This window comes from Anomaloglossus baeobatrachus, chromosome 1 (genome assembly GCF_048569485.1).
Source record: "Anomaloglossus baeobatrachus isolate aAnoBae1 chromosome 1, aAnoBae1.hap1, whole genome shotgun sequence".
Classification (NCBI taxonomy): domain Eukaryota; kingdom Metazoa; phylum Chordata; class Amphibia; order Anura; family Aromobatidae; genus Anomaloglossus; species Anomaloglossus baeobatrachus.
The window spans coordinates 893,574,524-893,592,824 of NC_134353.1; the positions used below are offsets into that span (position 1 = coordinate 893,574,524).

Here is an 18,301-nt window from a genome sequence, read left to right on the forward strand (position 1 = left end):
ACCTTCATGCAAGGCGCGTCTCACATCATTCCGCCTTACCGGCGGCCCTTGGATCCCTGGGACCTTAACTTGGTTCTCACGGTTTTGCAGAAACCCCCTTTTGAGCCTCTTAAGGGAGGTTTCTTTGTATCGTCTTTCTCAGAAAGTGGCCTTTCTGGTGGCCATAACTTCCCTCAGGAGAGTCTCTGATTTGGCTGCGCTCTCTTCGGAGTCACCTTTTTTAGTTTTTCATCAAGACAAGGTGGTTCTCCGTCCGACTCCGGACTTTCTTCCTAAGGTGGTCTCTCCTTTCCACCTTAACCAGGACATTACCCTACCTTCCTTCTGTCCGGTTCCTGTTCATCGCTTTGAAAAAGCGCTGCATACTCTGGATCTGGTGCGTGCTCTCTGGATCTATGTGTCTCGCACCGCTGCGCTTAGGCGGTGCATCTCTCTTTTTGTGCTAACCACAGGGCGGCGCAAGGGCCTCCCTGCTTCTAAGCAGACCTTAGCCCGTTGGATTAGATCGACCATTTCGGACGCCTACCAGAGTACTCAGGTGCCTCCCCCGCCGGGGATCAAGGCACATTCGACCAGAGCTGTCGGTGCCTCTTGGGCTTTCAGGCACTAGGCTATGGCTCAACAAGTCTGTCAGGCACCAGGCTACGGCTCAACAAGTCTGTCAGGCTGCCACTTGGACTAGCCTGCATACCTTCTCGAAGCACTACCAAGTGCATGCTCATGCTTCGGCAGATGCGAGCTTGGGCAGACGCATCCTTCAGGAGGCTGTCGCCCATTTGTGAAGTTAGGTTCTACCTACTTCTTAGTTTTTCTGTTTATTTCCCACCCAGGGACTGCTTTGGAACGTCCCATGGTCTGGGTCTCCCAAAGGAACGATAAAGAAAAAGAGAATTTTGTTTACTTACCGTAAATTCTTTTTCTTCTAGTTCCGTATTGGGAGACCCAGCACCCTCCCTGTTGCCTGTTGGCAATATCTTGTTCCGCGTGTTATCACCGGCTGTTGTCGTGCACAGAGTCTCCGGTTGTTCCGGCTCTTGCTCTGTTTTACTTGTGGGTGGCTATTCTCCTTCAGCTTTTGCACTAAACTGGCTGGGTCTGCTCACCAGGGGGTGTATAAGCTCAGAGGGAGGAGCTAAACTTTTAAGTGTAGTACTTTGTGTGTCCTCCGGAGGCAGAAACTAAACACCCATGGTCTGGGTCTCCCAATACGGAACTATAAGAAAAAGAATTTACGGTAAGTAAACAAAATTCTCTTTCTTTATCGCTTCATTGGGGGACACAGAGACCATGGGTTGTATGCTGCTGCCACTAGGAGGCGACACTAAGCAAAATAAGGAAAACTCCTCCTATGCAGTATACACCCACCAACTGGCAATCATTCCTCAGTTTAAGCTTAGTGTCCATAGGAGGTGGACACACTTGGGGCTGCTCCCAGCCCCTTAGGTTTGTATTTTTAATTTTTTCCCCTTTTTCGTTTCAGACTCAGCTCGTCGGGCGACAGGGTGTAATAGCTCACCCTGCTCTCCCCCCTAGAGACCGGTCGCACAGAAGTGGGGTCCGTCCGCCACTTCCGTTGTCCTCCGTGTCTGTCTGGCAGGACCCTATCCCCCTAACACTCTCAAGACTGTTTGGGGGGCATCCGCACAGAGGGACAGGCGGATGGTCCTTGCCCCCCTCCCCCTGCACGCTCGCCCTCCACAGCCGGCCTGATCAGGGAGGGGAGACGAAAAAATCTCCGGAGGATATCGTCTCCCTAGGTATTTCCCAGGAGGGCAGGATCAGGAGGACTATCAGCCGTCGGGACAGGTACCCATCCCTTGTCCCGGGTCATGGGGGGCTCCGTCATAAAAAAAAAAAGAGGGAAAAGAAGGAATTTGGCCCCTTGGCACTTACCCCTGGTCAGATCCCCCTTCATTCAGGCTCTGCCCCCGCTCTCGCCCTCGGCGCCGTTCTCCAGGCTCCCCCTGCGGTCTCAGCCTTAAAATTTAGCCCCCGGCTTCTATTCAGGCCTAGCTCCCGGCCGGCCACGCCCCCTCCCGGCCGGCCTATCATACGGGTCCTTACTTTTCAACAGGCCCGCCCGCTCTAGCAGCCATTCCCTGCAAGCCTCTGCGCGCTCTTTTCTGACCAATCCCGGCGCTCCTTGCTCTCAGCCAATCCCGGCTCCCGGCAGCGCGCCGTTTTTTCGCGCCTCTTTACCGTTCCTCCCCCAGCCCGGACTCCTCAGCAGCGCCATTACAGCCTGAGGCGCTTCTGGGCAGCGGCAGCGTTCCGGTTCAGCTCCCCACAGACTAACCTGCAGATCACCGGAGCCCCCACCTCTGCTCCCTCTGCCTGCAGCTTCAGGACACCGGCTTCAGACAGCAGCATCAGCACACACAGGACGCCAGAGTCTGGGTAAGCTCTGCCACTGGGAGGCAGCTCCTTCCCCAGTCCCCATCCTCCTGGCATCCTCTGCTCTGTTCTCTCTCTCTCTTTCCCCCCCCCCCCCTCTCTGCTGTCCCATGTCCAGCACAAGAGCAACCCGCTCTCAGCCACAGGCCATAGTGCTTCACTTCGCCTGCACCTCTTGTCTAAAGAAGTTTCCCTCAGGGCAGTCTTCCTCCACCTGCCTAGCCTGTAGCACCCCTTCCATGACTACTACGGAGCCCCCCACCGCCCGTAACGAGGACTCGGCCCCCATGCCTTGGTGGGCCTCAGCTCTCTCTCAGTCCGTGGACAACTTAACCAAGATGTCTCAGACATTAGCCTCGGCCATAGACCGTCTGCCTGCCTCCTCCTCTGGAGTCCCCCCGGTGATCCAGAGCGAGTCTGAGCCTGTAGCGCCTCCAGCCCGGTAGGGCAGAACTCACAGGAGGTCTAGGAAGCGGTCCCTCTCGGGGTCATCCTCCAGCTCTCCTAGCCCCGCTATGGCCTCCAGAGCATCACGCTCTCTGTCTCCTGCCTCTTCTGCGGCAGCTCCAGATTCGGACCAGGACTCGGTTTCTGACTCCGATCTGGACTCTGAACATATATCCAAACTGACCGGTATGATGGACAGTCTGGTCATTGCTGTCAATCAGACCCTAGAGGTGAAGGATGTTGATCCGGCGCCTACCAGTCAATCAGTCCCTTTCAAAAGAGCCAAGAAGCTGCCAAGAAGCTTTGGCAACCACAGGGAGTTTGAGGATATTTTCTCCAGACAGTGGGAACATCCCGACAAGCGTTTCCAGAAGCGCAAGCGGGCACAGGTCCTTTATCCCTTTCCACCGGAACTTCTTCAGAAGTGGTCAGTGGCCCCTTCAGTGGATCCTCCGATCTCCCGACTCTCGTCCAGCACCACCTTGCCGCTGTCTGATGGCGCCTCCCTGAAGGATCCCTCAGACAGGACCATAGAATCCTTAGCCAGGTCGGCCTTTGAAGCCTCCGGCTCTGCCATCACTCCAGCCTTTGCAGCCACCTGGGTTTCCAAGGCTGTCTCCGCCTGGGCAAAGCTCCTTCGGCGTGGTATCCTAGCTGATGCTCCCAGACCCGAGCTGGCAGATCTGGCAGATCAGATCACACATGCCGGAAAATATTTAGTCGCTGCGTCCCTCGAATCTGCTTCCGCTGCTCTGGCAGCTGGCAACATTACTGCAATCCGCAGAGCCCTGTGGCTTAAAGCGTGGAACGCGGACTCAGCATCCAAAAAGTCCCTCACCAGTCTTCCCTTTGTTGGTGCCAGACTCTTCGGAGAAAAACTGGACAAGATCATCTCTGAGGCTACGGGGGGCAAGAGTACCTTCCTCCCCCAACAGAGGATTTCCCGTGCCCCTCCAAAGCGGCGGGCTTTTCCCTTTCGCCCCTTTCGCCAATTCTCTACCAACACCAACACACGTCGGGAGCGGTCCCCAGGACGTCAGGAGAGACGGAAGCCCTCCTTTAAGGCAACACCCCACTGGCGTTCCTGGCGTTCCCGTGGCCAGCAGTCCAAGCCCTCCAGCTCCAGATCCAACAGATTCTCCTCCGCATGACTGGGCTCCCGTCCCCGGCTCCTCATCCAGGGTCGGCGGTCGTCTCCGCATGTTCTGAAGCACGTGGCTTTCCGTGATAGACGACGCCTGGGTTCGAGACGTCGTCTCTCACGGCTACAAGATAGAGTTTTCTTCGCTCCCAGGCTCACGCTTCGTCCAGTCCAAACCCCCCAAGGATCCCTCCCTCACCAAGGGCTTCTTCGCAGCCATCCAGTCCATGCGAGACTCTGGGCTCATCACCCCCGTCCCCCCTCAAGACAGATTCCGGGGTTTTTATTCAAACCTCTTCGTGGTACCGAAGAAGAATGGCACAGTCCGCCCCATTCTGGATCTCAAGCGCCTCAACAGGCGGGTCCGTCTCCGGCGATTCCGTATGGAGTCTCTCCGCTCAGTGATAGCGTCCATGGAACCCGGGGAGTTCCTTTGCTCGGTGGACATCCAGGACGCCTATCTCCACATCCCAATCTTTCCAGCTCATCAGAGATTTTTACGCTTCATGGTTCAGGGGCAACACTTTCAGTTTACGGCTCTCCCATTCGGGCTCTCGACAGCTCCCAGAGTCTTCACCAAGGTGATGGCTACCGTCATGGCTATTCTTCGGACCCGGGGAATTCTAGCCATTCCGTATCTGGACGACATTTTGATCAAGGCTCCCTCGGCATCGGAGTGCCGCGACAGTCTCAACATCACTCTGGATACTTTAACCCGTCTCGGCTGGTTGATCAACAGACCAAAGTCATCTTTGATCCCGACTCAACGCATCTCATTCCTCGGCATGATATTCGACACCACGCAAGCGAGGGTTCTTCTGCCCAAGGACAAGCTCTCAGCTATCCTCAGAGGGATTCGGAAGCTCCAACGCGCACCCCGTTGCTCCCTTCGGTACTGCATGAGCATTCTCGGAAAGATGGTGGCGTCAATGGAAGCGGTGCCCTACAGTCAATTCCATACTCGCCCTCTTCAGAGTCTCCTTCTCGCAGCATGGGACAAGTCTCTTCACTCCCTGGATCGGCCAATTGCGATCCCTCCTCGAGTCAGAGAGTCATTGGAATGGTGGAAATGCTCTCCCCTCACCCTCCAAGGGAGATCATTTCTTCCACTTCGATGGTAGGTCATCACGACAGACGCCAGCCTGCTGGGATGGGGAGCCACATTCCAGGACCTCACAGTTCAGGGTCGCTGGACCGAGCCGGAAACCAAGGTTCCCATCAACATCTTGGAACTCAGGTCAGTTCGCCTGGCTCTCTTTCATTGGAAGGCTCTGCTTCACGGACACCCAGTTCGGGTGCAGTCCGACAATGCAACCACCGTGGCCTACATAAACCATCAGGGCGGAACACGCAGACGAGCGGCGATGAGAGAGGTATCTCAAATCCTCGACTGGGCCGAACAGAACATCCCAGCGATTTCGGCGGTCCACATCCCGGGTGTGGACAATTGGGCCGCCGACTTCCTCAGCCGAGAAGGCCTCGACGCGGGAGAATGGTCCCTCAATCCCAGAATCTTCCAGCAGATCTGTTCCAGGTGGGGGACCCCCGACGTGGATCTCCTGTCCTCCAGGTGGAATCACAAGGTGCCCCAGTTCGTCTCCAGAGCAAGAGATCCACTGGCGCTCGCAACGGACGCCCTGGCGATCCCCTGGTCGCAGTTCTCTCTGCCGTACCTCTTTCCTCCGCTTCCTCTTATCCCCAAGCTAGTCAAGAAGATCAAAGCGGAAGGAGTTCCAGTGATTCTCGTGGTCCCAGATTGGCCCCGTCGCCCGTGGTACGCAGAGCTCGTGCACCTTCTCGCCGACGTTCCGCGGGGACTTCCAGACGTCCAGGCCTTTTCTTCACCTGAATTCACAGTCGCTCAATTTAACGGCATGGCTGTTGAAGCCACAGTACTAACTTCCTCGGGATTCTCAGAAAGGGTCGTCCAGACAATGATCAAGGCACGGAAGCCTTCCTCTTCCCGCATCTACCACCGGACGTGGAAGGCCTATTTCCGCTGGTGCGAAGCTAACCAGGTCACAGCCATGACCTTCTCCTTGCCAGTTCTGTTGTCCTTCCTGCAGTCTGGTCTGGATGCTGGTTTAGCACTCAGCTCCCTCAAGGGCCAAGTGTCTGCTCTTTCCATTCTCTTTCAAAAGAGGATTGCCTCTCGCTCACAGGTTCGCACATTCATTCAGGGGGCTGCGCATGCGGTGGCCCCCGTTCAACCTCCGGTGGAGCCCTGGGACCTCAACCTGGTTCTGTCTGTTCTCCAGCATTCTCCTTTCGAACCTATGCAGGAGGTGTCTCTAACGTTCCTCTCTTGGAAGGTCGCCTTCTTAGTTGCCATCACGTCAATCAGGCGGGTATCTGAACTAGCGGCGCTTTCCTGCCGCTTTCCATATCTTGTCTTCCACCAGGCTAAGGTAGTCCTTCGTCCGGTACCGTCCTTTCTGCCCAAGGTGGTCTCCTCTTTCCATCTTAACGAGGACATTGTTCTTCCTTCCTTTTGTCCGAACCCTTCGCACCCTCGTGAGGTTCTTCTCCACAGGCTGGACTTGGTCAGAGCTCTCCGCTGGTACATTTCAAGGACGTCTCATTTCAGACGGTCGGATTCCCTCTTTGTGCTTCCGTCCGGCCCCCGCAGAGGCCTACCTGCCTCCAAGTCCTCCATTGCGCGATGGATTCGCTCTGCCGTACTGGAAGCCTACCGGGTAAGAGGGAGAACGCGCCCACTCAGGATTATGGCCCATTCCACCAGGGCGGTGGGAGCCTCGTGGGCGGTCCGTCACCACGCTCCAGCGTTGCAACTTTGCAAAGCGGCCACCTGGTCTTCGCTCCACACTTTCACAAAGTTCTACAGGGTCCACACTTTCGCATCCTCCGATGCGAGCCTCGGTAGACGAGTTCTGCAGGCTGCAGTGGACCGAGGTCAGCCCTGAGAGTAACATTAGACCCACCCGTGGGACTGCTTTAGGACGTCCCATGGTCTCTGTGTCCCCCAATGAAGCGATAAAGAAAAGTAGATTTTGGGTACTCACCGTAAAATCTCTTTCTTGGAGCCTTCATTGGGGGACACAGCACCCGCCCTTGTGTTGGACATATGTTACTGTTCAATGTTACTGTTGAATGTTGATTTTAATGTTCACTTCTGTAAGATTGTTCGTTCTTTCTTGTTATCTCCTATTGCTTTCTCACTAAACTGAGGAATGATTGCCAGTTGGTGGGTGTATACTGCATAGGAGGAGTTTTCCTTATTTTGCTTAGTGTCGCCTCCTAGTGGCAGCAGCATACAACCCATGGTCTCTGTGTCCCCCAATGAAGGCTCCAAGAAAGAGATTTTACGGTGAGTACCCAAAATCTACTTTTTTTGAGCAGCGGAATCCTTAGGATTTCACTGCGCACGCTCTCTCTGGCTCCCTGCACCCGTAACCAAGATAAATTTCGGGTTACCAAGCAAAGTGCTTTGCTTAGTTACCCGATATTTACCCTGGCTACGTGTGCAGGGAGCCCGACACTTCCCCGCTTGGCTCCGCCCCCTCCCGCACTCCACTCCGCATGTGTGTGTATATATATATATACACACACACACACACACACACACACACACACACACACTCACCTGTCCTCAGCGCCATGGCCCCGCTCTGCTCCACCCACTCCGACCCCCCGCACACATTCTCGGCGGCTGATCACCCAGCGACTGGCTGCTGGGAGCGATTAGCTGATCACCCGGCGACCGGCTGCTGGGAGCGATCAGCTGATCACCCGGCGACCGGCAGCTGGGAGCGATCAGCTGATCACCCGGCGACCGGCTGCTGGGAGCGATCAGCTGATCACCCGGCGACCGGCTGCTGGGAGCGATCAGCTGATCACCCGGCGACCGGCTGCTGGGAGCGATCAGCTGATCACCCGGCGACCGGCTGCTGGCAGCGATCAGCTGATCACCCGGCGACCGGCTGCTGGGAGCGATCAGCTGATCACCTGGCGACCGGCTGCTGGGAGCGATCAGCTGATCACCCGGCGACCGGCTGCTGGGAGCGGAGCGATCAGCTGATCACCCTGCGACCGGCTGCTGGGAGCGATCAGCTGATCACCCGGCGGCCGGCTGCTGGGAGCGATCAGCTGATCACCCGGCGGCCGGCTGCTGGGAGCGATCAGCTGATCACCCGGCGGCCGGCTGCTGGGAGCGATCAGCTGATCACCCGGCGGCCGGGTGATCAGCTGATCGTTCACAATAGTCTGCCGCCGGTGAAACTGGAAAAAAAAAAAGCTGATTCCGTTGTTTTGTACGATCCGTTGTGCCACTATATGCAGCACATCCGTTGCATCCGTCACACAACGCAATGCAACGGATACCATTCAACGCAAGTGTGAAACTAGCCTTACCCATTCAATAAGATGAGACGACCCTTTGTGTGCACTGCACTTGTTCAGCTCAATGTGCGTCTCTTTGCTTTGGCTAATAGAAGCGGACCCTCTGTTGTGACGCCCTTCAAAGGCTTATAGCTGTGGAGAGTCCGGAGTAAATGACCCCAAAGCTCAGGTCCTTTTCATAATGGATGTACAGGAAGAATGGTTACCGGGATATAGATGTACATTAATCACTTTCTCCAAAATGATCAGAATTCCTACTGTATTTTTCTCTATTTGTTTATTCTTTCTTCTCCTTTTGTGCCTAATATTTACTGCTCCATGTCCTCCTGTAGCTACGTCAGGACGGCCGTGGCCTGGTGCAGATGGCTGGATACGAAATCAATGGGAGAATTCGGGACCCCAGATAGTACCGAAACTGAGCTGGTACAGGGATCTGGGTGGGTAAGCTTTCCTACTATCACCCCATGTCACATTTCACATCTTCCAGGATTTACGCAGGAGGAATCGGAGAGATAGTTGTGAGTGATTTGACTTAAAGCTATCTTTCCAACTCTCCCATATATGTAGGGGCTCCCTGGTTCTGTTTTCTCTGAGGGCGCCTGCCGGAATCTGGCACCATCTTATCTTCCCACCAAGCAAAAGGATTGGATGATTGAATTACAACCGATTGATATTTACACCACTCAATATAATATGTCGGGGACACTCAGGAGGCAGCCACTCACATTCGATGATGGTCGGCCAATTTCTCAGAAATTCACCTGTCTGTCCAACTTTGAGGCCTTTAAGCATTAGGTAACATGAGGTCTGCTGTGCTGACCGGTCTACATTTCACTCCAATCTCTTGCGTAATAAATCAGTAATACAACTCTGGGTTAACAAAGTAGGACTTAAAGGGGCTTTCCATTTACAACGTCTTAAAAATAATAATAAACTCTGCATTACTTGCCCTCCTACTCTCCAGCACTGCCGCTCTGCTGCAGTCTTTAACAGGCAGTGTATGCCACAACCAGTGATTGGCTGCAGTAGTCACATGTAGATCTCAGCAGCATTGGAACCAAACATCTGCAAGGTACACCTGGGCGGCAGCACTGAAACGATGGGGAATTTACTAGGTAAAGAAGGCTTCCAATATAAGAATTTGATATTCCCCTTCTTTGTGAAAACCCTTTAACCCCTTAACGACCACGGACAGTAATATTACGTCCCTGCGGTCATAGTGTTAATCTCCACCTGCTGTGGCGGGCTGCAGGCAGGAATCCATGTACATGCCAGCTGATTTGTACAGGTACAAGTGGAATCGCTATCCACCTGTACCTGTTAACCCCCTAAATGACGCTGTCAAGATTTGACAGCGCCATATTAATGGCGATGCCAGTAGAAGTTTACTCGCCGCCCAATACCGGAAGTCACGTGACATGATCATGTGAATCCGTTGGTTGTCATGGTAGCCCAGGGTAGTGTGATGACTCCTGTAGCGCACATGACTCAGGTCCTTTTAACCAGCAGCAGAGTACTGCCAGTTATAAGGCAGGATCATTTCTTCCGGTCTCAGCGGTGCTGCTGTGATCAGGAGAAATGAATGAGCGATCAGACAGCTGATCGTTATATTCCCCTACAAGGACTAGTAAAATAATTAAAAAAAAATGTTAAGTTTTGAAAAATTAAAAAAACCCTAAACGTTCAAATCATCTCTCTTTCGTCCCATTGAAAATTAAAAGATTAAAAAAAGGAAACAATATAGACACATTTGGTATTGCCACACTGAGAAATGCCTGATCTATCAAAATATAAAATCAATTAACCTGATTGGTGAACGGCGTAGCAGCAAAAAATCTACAAACACCAAAATTACGTTTTTTGGTCGCCGCACATTTTGAGCAAAATGCAATCACAGGCGATCAAAACATAGCATCTGTTCAAAAATGGTACCATTAAAAAACGTCAGCCAGAGACACAAAAAATAAGCCATCACTGAGCCATAGATTCTGAAAAATGAAAACGCTACGGGCCACGGAAAGGGGCACAAAACGTACGCCAGTTTTTCTAGACAAACTTCTGATTTTATTTTTTTAACCCATCCCCCCCCCACCCCCACTTAGATGAAACTAAACCCATTCATGTTTGGTGTCTACGAATTTGTACCAACCTGAGGCATCACACTGACACATCAGTTTTACCATATAGTGAACACAGTGAAAAAAAATCTCAAAAACAATAGTGCTATCACACTTTTTTTTTTGCAATATTTCCACATTTGTAATTTTTTTTCTTGCCGTTTTCCAGTAAAATATATGGTAAAACTCATGGTTTTATTTAAAACTCATTCCGCAAAAAACGGTTCCTCACATGACCAGATTGACTGAAAAATAAAAGTTTAAGGCTGCTTTACACGGTACGACCGATTGTGCAATTTCACAATTGATCGTACCCGCCCCCGTCCTTTTTGCGTCACGGGCAAATCGCTGCCCGTGTCGCACAAAGTCGGTAACCCCCGTCACACATACTTACCTCTCGTGCGACCACGCTGTGGGCGGCGAACGTCCACTTCCTGGAGTGGGAGGAACGTTCGGCGTCACAGCGACGTCAAACGGCCGCCGGCCAATGGAAGCGGAGGGGCAGAGATGAGCGGGATGTAAACATCCCGCCCACCTCCTTCCTTCACATAGCCAGCGGCGGCCGCGTGACGCAGGTGAGCTGCTGTTCATCGTTTCCGGGGTGTCACACGGAGCGGCGTGTGCTACCCCGGAAACGATGAACAGCTAAATTAAACGATATGAAACCTAACGAGCAGTACACGACTCACGATTTGTGAGCGATACTGCGTCGCTAGGAGGTGTCACACAGGCCGACATCGCCAGCGATGCCGGATGTGCGTCACAAAAACCGTGACCCCGACGATCTATGGCACGATAGATTGTCTGGTGTAAAGCAGCCTTAAGTCTCTCAAGAGAAGAATGGTGGAAAAAAAACAAACAAAAAAACGGAAAGTGCAAAATCAGCAGGATGTCAAGGGGTTAATAAGGAGATTGCCACTTTTAAACTTTAGCAATTTTTTTTCCACCCTTTTTTTTTTTTTTTGTCTCCTAGTGAAATGACTTTTCTAACTGCTATGAATCCTTTGTATGATTTACGCACTCATGAGCTTACATTTTCCTTCCCCAGGACGGCGGCACACGAGCTCCAAAAGATCCAGAGGTTTAACTGTATCCTTTATAGCAGCTGCTTGTTCAGAGACGATGGGATGCCTGTATGGGATAACGTGTACCCCATTGTGTCATCTGTCCCCCAGGAGGGCCGGGACCAGATACAACATTGCAGGAGAACCGTGCTGTGACTGCTAATATTCTACATTATTCCCCATATTACAACCTTCACTTGCTGCAGAAAACCTTTTTGAAAAGAGGGGAAATGCAGTGTCGGTCAATTGATTCACAAATAAAATACTCTGTTCAGAGGTATCAGAGGTCAACTGCTGCAGAACCTCTTCTTTTTTTTCTTTCTAAATAAAGGAAAGTTGCTAGCCAATTTGACTTACCAGAAACTTGGCTTTCCCATTTAAGGGAGGTTCTGCAGCAGCTGTGATCTGTAAAACTGAATACGCCTCATCTGGAAGGAGTTTGTATGTTCTCCCCGTGTGTGTGTGAGTTTTCTCCGGGATCTCCTTTTCCCTCTCACACTCCAAAGACATATTGATAGGGGCTATAGATTGTGCTGATGTGTAAAGTGCCGTGGAGTATAATGGCACTATATAAGCAGAACCTCTAAATACGTTTCTGAGCTCTAATAAGTCAGCCGTACTCTTAAGGGTGCTTTACACGAGACGACGGATCGTGCGATGCATCGTCAAGGTCACTGTTTTCGTGACGCACATCCGGCATCATACACTACGTCGTCTCGTGTGAAACCTCTGAGCGTCGCAGTATCGCTCACAAATCGTGAGTCGTGTACTTGCCGCTCAGTTTCATAATATTGTTTATTTTTACTTGTGCCGGTTGTTCATCGTTCTCGTGGTAGCACACGGCGCTCCATGTGACACCACGGGAGCGATGAACTCTGCTTACCTGCGTCCTGCGGCACCCGCTGGCTATGCGAAAGGAAAGAGGAGGGCGGGATGTTTACATCCCGCTCATCTCCACCCCTCCGCTTCTATTGGGTGGCCGCTGTGTGACGTCGCTGTGACGCCGAACATCCCTCCCCATTCAGGAAGTGGACGTTCGCCGCCCACAGCGAGGTCGTTCAGCAGGTAAGTACGTGTGACGGGGGGTTCACGACTTTGTGCGACACAGGCAGCGATTTGCCCGTGACACACAAACGACGGGGGCGGGTACGATCGATTGTGAAATCGCACAATCGGTCGTCCCGTGTAAAGCAGGCTTTAAAATAGTTACCATCTAGCTATTGCATGCAGAATGCATGTGACATCCCATACTTGAGCATCAAACCTGTTTATTGTGCTTTAACGCCTTCACAACATAGGACGTATATATATGTGTGTGTGTATATCTATCTATCTATCTATCTATCTATATATATAGAGAGAGAGAGAGAGAGAGAGAGAGAGAGAGAGAGAGAGAGAGATAGATATATATATATATATATATATATATATATATATATATATATATATATATATATATATATATATATATATATATATATATATATTTCTTTGTCGCTCCATTGGGAGACCCAGACAATTGGGGTGTATAGCTTCTGCCTCTGGAGGCCACACAAAGTATTACACTTTAAAAAGTGTAATCCCTCCCCTCTGCCTATACACCCTCCCGTGGACCACAGGCTGCTCAGTTTTATGCTTTGTGTGGAAGGAGGCACACATCCACTCATGCATTCTCATACATAGTTATGTCGGATGGAAGAAAAGAGGACCCCGATGGGGCCCCCGGCATGTTCCCTTCTCACCCCACTATGTCGGCGGTGTTGTTAAGGTTGAGGTACCCATTGCGGGTACGGAGGCTGGAGCCACATGCCGTCTCCTTCACCATCCCTTATGCGGCTCTGGGGAAAGTGGGATCCTGAGCGGTCATCCATTTGCTGGGACCGTGCTCCATCCGCAGCCCCTGGTGGAACCTGCCGGACCGGAGCCTCTTCAACCCCAGGGACCGGGCCCTGCATCTTGAAGGTACTCTGTGTCCCCATGGAGGGACTGTGCAGGGAGCGCACCTTCTTCCCGAAGCCGCGGTAGTTGTAAAACTGAGGAGCCCGGCGGACTTCCGCGCCGACCGTGCCTGCTTGTCGGGCGCGGCCTCAAATTTTGTCCCCGGCTTCGCCGCGGCCTAGTCGCAAAAATCCCGCCCCCGGGCCTGCCTGTCAGGGGTAAGGGCGGGATTACCGACATGACGTCGGATGTGAGGGCTGGAGCATCCTGCATGTCTCCCTCCCCCCTCACTGACCACTGTGGGGACCCCAGATTCCCGCTCTTTGCTGGCGCCGCCCTCGGCCCCACTCCTCCCCTGAGAGCTCCGGCAGCCATTTTTTGGCATTCTGCCGGTGGATGCTTCTCAGTGACACAGCTCTGCAGCTCCGGGGGATCCACGACAGGGAATCTGGAGGACACACTCCGCTCGTTAGCGGTCGGTAAGCCACACCGGTCACCCGGTGCTGGTTCCCCTAGGGTGCCGGAATAGATACATAGATATATATCTATTATATATATATATATATATATCTGTTCAGACAGGCTGTATACCCTTTTCCCATATACCCTTAGTGGTCACTCTCCTAGGAGACAACAGCATGTCGTCCACAAGGAGCAAAGCTACTAAGGCACAGGTTTTTTTTCGCGGCCTGTACCTCTTGTGGGGCTATGTTGCCTGCGGGATCCACCTACCCTCACTGTGAGCAATGCTCGATTCCTGCCACGCTTGCTCAGCCGGAGCCTCGGGCACTTGTGGGCCCCTCGGCTCATGTAGATCCCCCTGCTCCCCCTGAGCAGGCTGCAGGGACAGAGTCACTGGTGTTGGCCTCTTTCGCTGAGAAACTCTCTGTCACTTTCTCAATCCATTGCACAGTCTATGGACAAATGGTCATCTAAGCTCCTTGAGGCATTGCAGTCCAGACCGGCCCCTTCACAGGCCCCGGCCCCTGTTAGCTTGTCTCCTCCAGGCCCCTCTCGGTCCGCGCCGCAGCGCGCTCCCAGGTTAGCCCCTAGGTCTCAGGCGGAGGACTCCTGCCTGGACCGCAGTTCCAGACCGGCTAAGCGGCCTCGCTGGGACTCTTCCCCGGCCTCCTCACGCTGCTCGGGATCCCAGCTTGAGGACTCTCTGGAAGACGAGGCGGACGTGGGAGCTCAGGGCTCTGACCCTGACTTCGCCCTTAACCTTGATACACCTGAGGGGGACGCCTTAGGGTACCTTCACACTTAGCGATGCAGCAGCGATCCGACCAGCGATCTGACCTGGTCAGGATCGCTGCTGCATCGCTTCATGGTCGCTGGTGAGCTGTCAAACAGGCAGATCTCACCAGCGACCAGTGAACAGCCCCCAGCCAGCAGCGACGTGCAAGCGACGCTGCGCTTGCACGGAGCTGCCGAATGGAAGCTGCAGAGACTGGTAACTAAGGTAAACATCGGGTATGGTTACCCGATGTTTACATTAGTTACCAGCGCACAGCTGTGTGTGCAGGGAGCAGGGAGCCGCGCACACTGAGCGCTGGCTCCTTGCTCTCCTACCATAGCTACAGTACACATCGGGTTAATTAACCCGATGTGTAATGCAGCTACATGTTCAGAGAGCAGGGAGCCGCGCACACTGCTTAGCGCTGGCTCCTTGCTCTCCTAGCTGCTGTACACATCGGGTTAATTAACCCGATGTGTACAGCAGCTGCATGTGCAGAGAGCCGGAGCCGGCAGCACAGGCAGCGTGAGAGCTGCAGAGGCTCGTAACTAAGGTAAATATCGGGTAACCACCTTGGTTACCCGATGTTTATCTTGGATACAGCTTACCTCAGCTGTCAGACGCCGGCTCCTGCTCGCTTCATTTGTCGCTCTCTCGCTGTCACACACAGCGATCTGTGTGTCACAGCGGGAGAGCGGCTTTGAAGAAAACGAACCAGGGCTGTGTGTAACGAGCAGCGATCTCGCAGCAGGGGCCAGATCGCTGCTCATTGTCACACACAGCGAGATCGCTAATGAGGTCACTGCTGCGTCACAAAAAGCGTGACTCAGCAGCGATCTCGGCAGCGAGCTCGCTGTGTGTGAAGCACCCCTTAGTAAATGATCTTATCTCGTCCATCAACCAGGTGTTGGATCTCTCACCCCCGCCTCCACCTGTAGAGGAGTCTGCTTCTCAGCAGGAGAAACAGTTAAGGGCTGGGCACACTCTCCCAAGGTGTATCCTCCAGTCTCCAGATTGGCTGCTAGGTCCGTTGTCTGTTGCCGATGGCTCATCCCTGAAGGATGCCACTGACAGACAGAGCTCTTGGTGAAGTCTATCTATGAGGCCACGGGCGCGTCTTTCGCCCCGGCCTTTGCGGCGGTGTGGGCTCACCAAGCAATCTCGGCTTGTCTGACTGAGATTAATGCTGTCACACGGAATTCTGCTCCGCATGTTTCTTCTTTGACCTCTCAGGCATCAGCCTTTTTGTTCTACGCCATGAACGCCGTCCTGGACTCCACTAGCCGTACGGCTGTAGCATCTGCTAACTCCGTGGCAGTCCGCAGGGCCATGTGGCTGCGCGAATGGAAAGCAGACTCTGCTTCCAAAAGGTTCTTAACTCGTTTGCCTTTTTCTGGCCACCGTTTATTTGGCGAACGATTGGATGAGATTATTAAAGAATCCTCGGGAAAGGACTCCTCCTTACCCCAGTCCAAACCTAAGAGACCTCAGCAGAGAAAAATCCAATCGAGGTTTCGGTCCTTTCGTCCCTCCGCCAAGCCCCAATCCTCTTCGTCCAACCGGCCGGAGAAAGGCCAGAGGAACTCCTATGCGTGGCGGTCCAAGTCACGCCCCCAAAAGGCTGCAGGAGGCACTGCCTCCAAGACGGCCTCCTCATGACTCTCGGCCTCCCCTAGCCACATCCTCGGTCGGTGGCAGGCTCTCCCGCTTTGGCGACGCCTGGTGGCCACATGTTCAAGACCGATGGGTGAGAGACATTCTATCTCATGGTTACAGGATAGAGTTCAGCTCCCGACCTACGGCTCGTTTCTTCAGAACCTCTCTGCCCCCCGCACAGGCCGACACTTTTTCAGGCAGTGGACGCTCTAAAGATCGAAGGAGTTGTGATTCCCGTTCCCCTTCAGGAACGTGGTCGCGGATTTTACTCCAACTTGTTCGTGGTGCCAAAAAAGGACGGGTCATTCCGTCCCGTTCTGGACCTCAAGCTGCTCAATAGACATGTGAGAACCAGACGGTTTCGGATGGAATCTCTCCGCTCGGTCATCGCCTCGATGTCACAAGGAGACTTCCTAGCATCGATCGACATCAAGGATGCTTATCTCCATGTGCCGATCGCACCCGAACATCAACGTTTCCTGCGTTTCGCCATCGGAGACGAACACCTCCAGTTCGTGGCATTGCCTTTCGGACTGGCGACAGCCCCATGGGTTTTCACCAAAGTCATGGCATCCGTCGTGGCGGTCCTGCACTCTCAGGGCCACTCGGTGATCCCCTACTTAGACGATCTCCTAGTCAGGGCCCCTTCTCGGGTGGCGTGTCAACAAAGCCTTACCGTCGCTCTGGCGACTCTCCAGCAGTTCGGGTGGATCATCAATTTCCCGAAATCCAAGTTGACACCGACCCAATCACTGACTTACCTCGGGATGGAGTTTCATAGCCAGCGTTAGTCAAGCTTCCGCGGGACAAACAGCTTTCTCTGCAGGCGGGGGTGCAATCACTCCTTCGGAGTCAGTCACACCCCTTAAGGCGCCTCATGCACTTCCTCGGGAAGATGGTTGCAGCTATGGAGGCAGTGCCGTTCGCGCAATTCCATCTACGGCCACTCCAATGGGACATTCTTCGCAAATGGGACAAGAGTGCGGCTTCCCTCGACAAGAACATCTCTCTTTCCCTTGCAACCAAAACATCACTTCAGTGGTGGCTCCTACCCACATCTCTGTCTCGGGGAAAATCCTTCCTACCCCCAACCTGGACCGTGGTCACCACGGACGCGAGCCTGTCAGGTTGGGGAGCGTTTTTTCTCCACCACAGGGCTCAAGGAACCTGGACTCCGAAAGAATCGTCCCTTCAGATCAATATCCTGGAGATAAGGGCAGTATATCTAGCCCTATTGGCTTTCCATCGGTGGCTGGAGGGCAGGCAGATCCGAATACAGTCGGACAACGCCACTGCCGTCGCCTACATCAACCACCAAGGCGGCACTCGCAGTCGTCAAGCCTTCCAGGAAGTCCGGGGGATTCTGCAGTGGGTGGAAGCCACAGGCTCCACCATCTCCGCAGTTCACATCCCGGGCGTAGAAAACTGGGAAGCAGATTTTCTCAGTCGTCAAGGCATGGACGCGGGGGAATGGTCTCTGCACCCAGACGTGTTTCGAGAGATCTGTCGCCGCTGGGGAACGCCGGACGTCGATCTCATGGCGTCACGGCACAACAACAAGGTCCCGGCCTTCATGGCGCGGTCTCAGGATCACAGAGCTCTGGCAGCGGACGCTTTAGTCCAGGATTGGTCGCAGTTTCGACTGCCTTATGTGTTTCCCCCTCTGGCGATGCTGCCCAGAGTACTACGCAAGATCAGGTCCGACTGCCGTCGCGCCATTCTCGTCGCTCCAGACAGGCCGAGGCGGTCGTGGTATCCGGATCTGTGGTGATCTCACGGTGGGTCAACCGTGGGCACTTCCAGACCGCCCAGACTTGCTGTCACAAGGCCCGTTTTTCCATCTGAATTCTGTGGCCCTCAACCTGACTGTGTGGCCATTGAGTCCTGGCTCCTAGCGTCTTCAGGGTTATCTCAGGATGTCATTGCCACCATGAGACAAGCCAGGAAG

The 18,301-nt window shown here is 53.5% G+C and overlaps 1 protein-coding gene across 1 annotated transcript in view; it reads left to right on the forward strand.

Annotated features, from left to right (window-relative positions):
- Positions 1 to 18,301, forward strand: part of C1H5orf34 (chromosome 1 C5orf34 homolog) — a 107,859-nt gene that overhangs the window by 68,246 nt on the left and 21,312 nt on the right. Inside the window, exons 10-11 of the mRNA XM_075326789.1 lie at positions 8,674 to 8,778; positions 11,507 to 11,547. Of these exons, the coding sequence (XP_075182904.1) occupies positions 8,674 to 8,778; positions 11,507 to 11,547 (146 nt within the window). The remainder of the gene's footprint in view (positions 1 to 8,673; positions 8,779 to 11,506; positions 11,548 to 18,301) is intronic.